The 10344-nt window shown below is 35.5% G+C and overlaps 1 protein-coding gene across 1 annotated transcript in view; it reads right to left on the bottom strand.

Annotated features, from left to right (window-relative positions):
- Positions 1-537: 537 nt before the first annotated feature.
- LOC137390503 (MAM and LDL-receptor class A domain-containing protein 1-like) overlaps positions 538-10344 on the bottom strand; it is an 83057-nt gene continuing 73250 nt past the window's right edge. Inside the window, exons 31-38 of the mRNA XM_068076832.1 lie at positions 9580-9792; positions 6232-6429; positions 5934-6113; positions 5676-5830; positions 4418-4547; positions 3348-3941; positions 1963-2065; positions 538-1391 (exon numbers count right to left, since the gene is read on the bottom strand). Of these exons, the coding sequence (XP_067932933.1) occupies positions 1232-1391; positions 1963-2065; positions 3348-3941; positions 4418-4547; positions 5676-5830; positions 5934-6113; positions 6232-6429; positions 9580-9792 (1733 nt within the window). The 3' untranslated portion in view covers positions 538-1231. The remainder of the gene's footprint in view (positions 1392-1962; positions 2066-3347; positions 3942-4417; positions 4548-5675; positions 5831-5933; positions 6114-6231; positions 6430-9579; positions 9793-10344) is intronic.

The following is a 10344-nucleotide window of genomic DNA, read 5'->3' as shown; positions in this document are numbered from 1 at the left end:
GCAGTAAGCCTGTGTTACACAAGTTTATGAATCCCGAAAAGGTATTAACACTTGTCACGAACCTAAAACAGATAGCTCAAGCTAAACTTTGCCAAAACCGAGTGTTAACTTGCACATGTACTACAATCAGTATTATCAAGCTTATAGTGCTTTTCCTAATTTTTTTGTGTTATTTTACACAAAATCAGTGTTATTTATGCAGATAGCCAATGGCGCATATTATATTTATATTTTGTTTATGAATATAGTTTATATTATTTTCCAGTCATAAAATTACACTTACATACTCAAAGGCGAGTCGTTAATCATGCCAAAATACCTTCGTTTCTGCTTATCGTCAGACTAAGAATATAGACTACTCCAAGCTACATCTTGGGAATATTTGCCTGCTTGTTGATTGATGACTAGTTCACATGCCTCTGTCCTGTCCGCGCATGAACCCACACCGCAATCTACTATTTTAAAACTTATTTTGTTGTTTGAAACGCAGACAGTTATCTTCGCAAAGCTCAGAGAACATGAATAAAGAATGTCGTAAATTGTTTAGCCATATTTTATTATGTTAACAAAAGCTATAACAACACAGACTATAAATAAAGGAAACATTCTAATATTCTTGACTAAAACTTTGTATAATAGGCAGTGTTTTGTTCGGTAGCGGTTCAGCCTAAGACTTGTTCATACAATATACTTACATGTGGTTGCCTTCCACGTGTTGCTAGAAAATGACCATACAAATTTATGAAGGTTTAGGCACTTAAATTTAGTGTTGGCATCGAAGAATCGTAATGGTTGTGCTTAAATGACATTGAGCAAGTTGCTACTGAGGTCAGAAATGCAAAACTATCCCGATAGGGTTGACACGCTGTGATGGCTTTTTGGCAACCAGAAGGTGGCTGAGCCTCTTATATCACCGAGATATTGAGAGGACTTTATCTCAAATTCCTTGAGACAGTTAGAACCAATCATAAAGATTTAAAAATTAATAATTATTATTTAAGTCTAGATCTTTCTACATTTCTACCCTAGCCATCACACTTCATTTATCAGCTTCCTGGAGACACGATTAATTGTCAATAATTTCCAACTAATAAGTTCCTTCACAGCAAATTCAAAACACGGTTTGCCTCAGATATCACAAACGTAAAAATCACAGATATGTTAATAATTTAATGGAATTCTTGAGCTAATGGAATTGAGAAAGCGGAATAATTGAGCAATGATTATGGTATTATGCTTCGCTAGTATCCCCGAGTTTATGATCTCCATTAAAATGTAATGAAGGTTCATTCGAGCTTCCATAAGTGCTCGTATAAATGCCGGCTGCTTCCGGGTTATTTTTGCTGAATAAAACGGAAAACTTTCCTCCAGGTGCAAAGAGCCAAAGTTGCCTAAAAGTAAAGCCAAAATTATGCCATCGTGGAATTCGCAAAAACACAAGCAGCGTCAAAGTAACATTCCAGATATAAAACATTCATTGTTCAGAGTAGCGATCAGCTAGTATACTAGATAAAATTAATTACAGTAATGGAAATGAAGATTAAAGGCCTTGTGACTAATTGCATCACTTCAAAAGGGATGTCCTGTTAAACAATCACCTCCAAGCATGTTGGTGTACGAACTTAGTTGAAGAGTACTGGTTGAAACCAGACAGAAGACAGTCTTTGGAAGAAATTTGTAACACACACTTTTTGTTAAAGGTATCACTATGGGAATCTACTCGCCTTGTCATTGCGGACACTTAATCATTTGAAAATCTGAGGCTAAGCAACATTTGAAGATTTCCATAAGGAGGCAGCAAGAATTTTGCATTACAAAATACTGCATAACCAAAGGCCTTCTCATCGTGTGGTGTTTGCATGCATATATCTAATAATTGTGATGTCTAGTGTATAATTGTGTGGTGTGATTGCTTTTATCACATACCTTAGGTTTTTCGCAACAAACTTTCAAAATTCTTACCTTCTTCTCATGAGAAGCAAAGTTCCCACCACTGCTAGTATCATCAATACAGGGATCACAACTGCCACACCAACGATGACACCAGTGTTGGGATTTTTTGCCCCTGTACATAAAATATGAACTTGAAAGGTTATGTCACAGCTACTCACTAGACTGTATGTTCAGCTTTTTTAACAAGTGCTTGATGAGATGTCAGTTGTGGACAAGTGCTTGATGAGATGTCAGTTGTGGACAAGTGCTTGATGAGATGTTAGTTGCTATTGATCACCATAGATAACGCCTTTAAATGGGTTCTATTTTTAATAATGGATCAAATAGCAAATACATCTGATAAGAATGATGCAGGTTGCTTTCTTCATATGTTATTAAGTCTGTGTTGTTCTAATACAAAGCTTTTTATGTATATTAATCATGCAAACTGGGAAGAAAAATGGCAGGAGTTTACAATATTTAATAGACTGCACTCCATAATTCCTCTGGTCATCATAAAGGTGAATCAAATGTCATATTAGCGGCGTAAAAAGGAAATTTTAAATCCTATAGCGAAAGTTTTAATCCATTTTTTTCAATGTTTTAATCCATTTTTTCAATGTTTTAAAATAATATTTGTTTTAAAATTGACATTAAACATTGACTAAATCAACGGCTAGGATTTTCATAAGCTTCTCATGTAACATTTTGGGCCTTAACAGTTAATATTTTTATTGCTTTTGAGTGAAGGTTTAGTAATTGTTGTTTATAGTATATAATAGTTTGTATATGTATAGTTTAGAGCCTCTTCTCTTGTTTTATTAATCTGTTTGTTATAAAATCTCTACTGATCAGACCAAAAATCCAAATAATACTTTGAGTAATTTTGATAAAACATGAAACATAGTCAACAATATAAATTAGAGTTTCTTGCTATATAAGTGTTAAACAATATTAATACTCACAATAAATTTTGTGAAAAACCTTTCATGAAATGTCATATCTAATTTTTACAGATCCAATTATGCTGAAAAACAAACCAATCTAGTAATTATTGCGTTTTCTTATATCTTTTTATTGGGGAAACCTAATGTGCAGGGTTGACCAGAGCAATTATAGAAACGCTCAACTAACTAAAAGTAACTAAAAGTAACTAACTAAAGTAAGTCAGTGTATGCAGTTATGCAAATCACTTATAGTCATACTTATCAACTCACCTATAACTATAAGTAAGTCAGTGTATACAGTTATTAAATCATATATAGTCATACTTTTCAACTCACCTATAACTATAAGTAAGTCAGTGTATACAGTTATTAAATCACATATAGTCATACTTATCAACTCACCTATAACTATAAGTAAGTCAGTGTATGCAGTTATTAAATCACATATAGTCATACTTATCAACTCACCTATAACTGCACCAGGTCGCCCGGCTCCCCCAACTGTTGTATTTACATGCGTCACTATGGGGCTGGAAATGGTTGAGATTTTAGGCACCTTCGTGCTAGGCGGCGACATGCTTGCGCTGTCCGATTGGCTCTTACTTGGGTTATCAGTTACTGGACTAACGGATGGTCCAATAGATCCACTCTCTCCATGAGAAGATGTTTTCGTAGGCAGAACTGTTGTAGCTTCACATGACCTTTCTCTGTCCACACTTACATCATCCAGACCAATGTCACCTAATACGTCTGTATAATCTCCATGAGGATGATATATAGTTCCAGTAAATTTAATTTGAAATGTGTTACTGGCAGAAAGGTCAAGAGTCTTAGAAAATTGTCTCCATTGGTTCCCCTGGTCACCTGATTTAGTAAACAAATTGATGTCTTGATTAGATATTTTCATGGTTACAATTAGTTGACCTATATCTGCGCCCCACATGTGATACCAGAAGGTTAAGCATCCCATATTTGACAATTTGCTGTACATCGGCGATACCAGAGACGTGTGAGTACCATTGCTCTTGTAGGAAGCGTCCACTAGCATAAAATAACCTGTCCCTGCAAGCAAACGATCAGATATTTGCAATCATCAAATACTTCATCATTTAGCATATTCAGATAAACTTATCATATTCATAGAACACACGATAATACAAGCAAAAATCCACAAAATATCTGAGTAATATAAGAAACAAAAAACTGTTTTGTTTATTTTTTACTATGCTTGTTTATTTTATTGATTACGAATTGTTTTTTGCTAAAAATACTTTTAAGCAATATCAAATACCGAGCAGACGTAGCAGAAACGTCGTTTACCAAACAGTTCCAGTTTTTAGTGTGCCAAAAACACAATATGTGGCTGTATGAAGATTACATTGTCTTATGCAGTCTCTCTGATGAAAAGCAGAAAGATAAACATGAATACTCAATAAAATTTAACTCTGAAATTGTATGTAGAGTAGCAGCAGTTAAGCTGGTGAATTATGTGGCTTTGCTGGCCATGTTGGCACATTGAGGACTCGCTGAATGCTTACCATTGCCGTGTGTGTGATCATCACTTGGCCCTGTATGACTATCGGTTGTCCTGCGATTATATCTTGACCAATCAAAATCATTATCTGCTGCAGGAGAAAATCCGCATAAATTTTGATCAAAATTACATATCTGCAAAATGAAAGTTGAAGATAATTTTATAGCTTATCACAATCACTAGAATTCAGTTCTTTAATTGGAAGCTCCTGACAGTAGGTTTACCACATTTTACTACCATTTCCTATTATGTGTAGAGTGTATTAGACCAGCTGATATTATCTTATACTAGTACCCTGGCAGTCTAGTATGTAGAGACCATCAGATGGCCTGATAAAGCAGAGAATTAATATCTGCTCAATTATTCAAATGGTGGCTGATTGGCTCTTTAGTGTAGGCGTTAGATAGTAAGTCCACTGAGCTGTAGGTTGTGGGCTCGAATCCTGCATCATGCTGTTTTTTTTCCAACATCAACCTGTGATTTTGGATGGACTCAGCTCCCATTATAGTGACGGTTTTAATAAATTGTAAGTTTAATTAGCAGTGAAGGTCACTATTTGTTCAATGAACATTTTTTAAAAGTTTTGTTTAAAAGAAAAATTTCTGGATAAAGTTGAGAAACTTTTATACTTTCATTCTTACTGATACTAGACTAAAATGCAAATCTTTTGCATTATAAAGTTTGCCGTTTGCTGAACATAAACAAAGGCTTGATCTCATCTATTGTTCTACATTTGCATTGCAGGCACTAAAACAAGTTTTAATTTTTGTTGTTGCTGGTTATGACTGAATCCCAAGCTGACATGATGTGATGTGATAGTCATACCTGAACCATATTAGCTGAGGTTTTTATAAGCATCGATAATAAAAAAAATACTTATTGTATATAAATTACTGAAAACTTGGAGCGGCTAAAAACATTGGCCAAGACAAACTTTTATAGTTCGGTTTATTACAATACAAATGTGATTGTGAAAAGACACATTATTTGTGAAAGAGTAGTTATTCCAGTTTGGCACACTAATAAGGAATTTCTAGAAACCTTCCTTCATTGTCAGCAAACGTAAGAAAATACTTGATGGACTTTCTCAACCAGCAAAGGAAAGAATGCAGAGAGACAGCAAATAGCACTGTCTACTTTACTTGAAGAGGAGGTAATTTGGTGGGTCGATGTAAAGATTTCCGCCATAGGAAGTGACATGGTGATTGCCTATAACATATACTTGCATGAGAAATGATTAAGTAGCTCCCTGTTAAACTTACCTGCACAGGAGCTGGTGTGGTTGGTAGTGTAGTCCAAGGAGTAGTAGTTGGTGGAGGAGGTGTGGTAGTAGGAGGCGCGGTGCTGCCAGCACTAACAGTTGACCCTGGACTCATGGTAGTTGTGGCTACGGTTATGGGGGAAGCAACTCTTACCACTACAAAGAAGAATTAAAATATAGCATTCGATGTAAGCTAATTCAATAGAAAACATGAGAGACAAGTAGTTATTCCTTTTAAGCAACTAATTAGGAATCTTACTGTCCAAGTCTGCGCATGAGCTTCTTTCTGTTAAGATGAGGTCATCAATTGCCATTTCTCCTTTCACACGACTGAATGGAGGAAGGGAGTGTACAATTGTCGCTTCAAACTCTAGATAAATCTGACTGGATTGGTAGGTTATGTCTAAATTTTTCTGTTTCCACATGTTGCCCTGATTTCCTGTTCGTGAAGGAAACATCAGTAAGATCGAGTGCTTATTCAACAGCTATTAGAATGTATGAAGCCAAAAGTGATAGACAGAATGATACCATAAAGAGAGGCTAGTATAACGTGTTACCTGCCAGATTTATGCCATTGTAAGACTCCCCTGTTGGAGATTTGATGTTCACCTGCAGCTGGCCCATATCAGCACCGTAGAGATGGTAGGAAAACCTTAGACAAGCCGATTGTCCTGGTGTGACATTGATCAGCCCTGATTGAAGTCTAGCTTTCCATCCTGATGGTTTGTAGTTGGAGCGTATGTACATGTAGTAGCCTACCAACAACAATTTTCATTTAAAAGTTTGTAAACCGACACCAAATATAGATCAGCTCTCATTTGGAGCGATAAGCTTTCCATGATTGACAGAGTCTCTCATAGAAACCTTTGCTAGTTAATAAAATATTTTTTTATACTGTATATTATTAATAGTATAATGAGCCTCACTCTTCCATGGTTTCAAGTCAACATACCTGTTATATTTAAGGCAACGACATGCTATTCAGTAACCGTTTTAAAATTTTGTCCTCTATTTAAACATAATTGACAGAAGTTATTGTTGTTATTTCAAGGGTGGTTAGCGTCTATTAACAACACGATTAGGTATTCTTGTTTTATTCATGGCATAAGGCAGATTTACAGTGTATATCAATGAGAATATGCCTTCAGCATTGTCTCCCCGTGTAATAGGCAAAGAAACTTGTTAGACGGTAGACAACTCTTGCGCAATTAAGAGAAATGTCTAATGCTCATTGTTCTGGGAATATTGATGATAAAACTCTATATCAACAATCAGCACCAAATAAAATCTGTAAGATAATTGTAACAAAAAATAAAATGTAAGATGATTAATAATATACCATAAAACCTCTAGTTGAACATCACCTCTATTTGAACGCCACCTCTATTTGACCATCACTATGGGAGAATAGTTGAAAAATAGAGCGCCACGGTCTATTTGAACGCCACCTCTTTTTGACCGCTACTTTGACATTCTTTGATCTTTACTAACTCATTATAGCAAGTGATCAGTAGAAAAGTGTCCACAAAATCATATTAATAATGAACCGTTTACATCAATAACAATTAATTCTCTCGCTACCCAACTCCAAAACTTCTCGTTTTTCTTCGTTAAAACTTTGAAAGCAATACGATAGAAAAACTAATAACTGTCTCAAACTAATAGTAATTCCTTGTTTAACACGGTCTTGATACTTTGAAGTATATAAAAAATGGTTTACATTTACGATGGTATAGGAATGACAAGTTTTAGACTAAAAGTTGTGCTAAATGCGCCTGCGGCTAAAAGTTAATCATTGTATTTGGGCGAAATGCAGGGCGTAAAAGTTTTGCTCTTACGGAAAATTTTTTGGACACTAATATCAACTAGTTTAGCAGTGCAGAAAAAAAGTTGAGGTCAGAACATACATTGTGGAAGGTATTGAACAACCAAAAGATGTTCGTTCCATCGAAAGCAACAATCAGAACGCAGCTGGCTGAGCAAACGAGGCAAATATTTTTGTTTTAAAAACGTTAATTTTTGTTTCTGCATGTGTTATAAGCATATTTCGTCTATGTCACTTGTTTATAGCAATATAATTGCAGCATCTAATAGATTATCATTATATAACTTATAAATTTGCAGATTTATAGCATGTTATTTGTTAGCATCATTGTGGTAATCTGATCTTACAATGGATATCGACACTCGTAACTCCTCTTCTATTACACATAAAAAACTAGTTTTGGCTGCAAACTGTAGCAAACCTATCAATGAGGCAATGAGCTTTTATGCAATATTGTTAAATGTAGATATAAAATGAAAATATGTTTTCAAATTTAGAATTAAATAAAAATTGAAAATGCCAACAAATCGCAAAGCACGACACAGACTATAATATTATCACAGGTTAATTGCAAGCAATAGATAGATATCAACTGGTAGAGATATTTCTCATTTTCTCAATGAATATTTAATAACAGATCTTTGATAAGTTGGAGGTGAATTAGCAAATGATTGCATACAAAAGAGTTAATATTTCTCTTCTGGAAAAAGAGGGCAAAGTATATACGAGATTCGCCTTACCGTAAAAGGGTTAAATTTATTTTCCCAAAATTCTGACAAGCCATTTAAAAAATACAATGTCAGCTTCTATTTGAACGCCACCTGTATTTGACCAACACTATGAAGAAAGGGTGAAAAATAGAGTGCCATGGCATTCAATTAGAGGTTGTACGGTAATCGGTATGCGTTTTCTCTAGTATTATGATTCTGTTGAAAGCTTAGAGAGCTTATGATAAGTTGAGAGAGTGTCACTTGTGCTGCTTCACATCAATTTCACTGAGTTTTTCTGAAACGTGGCATTTGAAGCTCAACATAATGGCTAAAACATAATCGCAGTCATCTCACTATGGTCACATAGTTATGCCTATGGTTTTTGCATGACTTTCCATTGTGTTTCCCCATAGTAGCAAATGAGAGTCTTTAAAAAATTAAACTTTTTAATTTTCTCTTAAATTTGTCAATTTATCAAACAAAAATAAAATAAAGTTATTGAAAATGCATGCTGTAATCTGACACCATCATGTGACACCATCATGTGAGACCATCATGTGACACCATCATGTGACACCATACTGTGACACCATCTTGTGATACCATCATGTGACACCATCATGTGACACCATCATGTGACACCATCATGTGACACCATACTGTGACACCATCACGTGATACCATCATGTGACACCATCATGTGACACCATCATGTGACACCATCATGTGATACCATCATGTGACACCATCATGTGACACCATCATGTGATACCATCATGTGACACCATCCTGTGACACCACCATGTGATACCATCATGCGACACCATCATGTGACACCATCATGTGACACCATCATGTGACACCATCATGTGATACCATCATGTGACACCATCCTCTGACACCATCATGTGATGCCATCACGTGCACGTGAGACCATCATGTGACACCATACTGTGACACCATCATGTGATACCATCATGTAGCACCATTATGTGACACCATACTGTGACACCATCATATGATACCATCATGTGACACCATCATGTGACACCATCATGTGACACCATCATGTGATACCATCATGTGACAACATCATGTGACGCAAAAGAATAAAGAAGCATGAAACTAAACATGTTCAGCAAACCAAAAAAATCTTATTTTACAAAGCTTGAATCTAAATTTGCCAATTTCCTTTGTGACTTATTTGTAGTTAATTTTAATTAGACTAACAAATGTGCCAATTTGCAGACAACAGCAAGATTAAAATCAAAGAAAATCTACTTCAGTGTTTTAAATTGGTAGCATAAACAAGCTTGGTGTTTTCAAGTCAAGTGTTTCGCTTGGCAAGTGTCAACAAAGCCTTCGTTTACCTGTGAGGTCACCACGAGTGTGGTCTTCATTTGGCCCGGTTCCAGATGATAAGGTTGGTCCATTCGCATGTGACCATTCAAAGTTGTCCGATTTATCTTGGTACAAATTACACTGATCAGCATCAAAGTTACAAGCAAACTGTATGGTTGGTTGCGTACGAGTGGTAGGAGGTGGCTGAGGTGTTGAAGTTGTCATGACTGGGACAGTCATTCCTGTAGGACATATATGGTGTTTATAGACATGTGTGTTTATAGACATATGTGTTTATGACAGGTGTTTGAAAATTATTGTATGTTTTGAAACCCTTGCCTGAAAGTATTGATTTCTAGCGACCTAATGTTACTAGACTAACTTTAGAAATGTTTCAAGCACCATACTTGCCAAGTAGTTGAGAAAAAAACGAGAGATTGACGGTAAATGTAGTAGTTGAACCTGAAGCCTAGATTTTTTTGTGAAGTTTTTTTTTCTTCATTGGTACCTACATAGAAGGCGTTCCTACAATTTTATTTGATGTTCAGGTCCTCTGCTATCTTTGCGAGGTCATGGTCATTTGCCAGTGATATGTACAGCTCCATGTATAATCTTTGTTTATTGATGAAAAACTGTGGAGCAAATCGTTAGACATCAATGTTGCTAAATCTAAATAGTCCAAGTTTTATGGCAAACATACGGTTTAATAGCGATCTGTTTCATTGTTGCTAACTTTGTATAATGATGAGGGCTCACAACTAGTAAACAAAGGGGAAACAACAAGTAAAAAAATC

This window comes from Watersipora subatra, chromosome 3, assembly GCF_963576615.1.
Source record: "Watersipora subatra chromosome 3, tzWatSuba1.1, whole genome shotgun sequence".
Taxonomy (NCBI): domain Eukaryota; kingdom Metazoa; phylum Bryozoa; class Gymnolaemata; order Cheilostomatida; family Watersiporidae; genus Watersipora; species Watersipora subatra.
The sequence above is the reverse complement of the archived record's forward strand: the minus strand, read 5'-3'. Positions and strand labels throughout refer to the sequence as shown.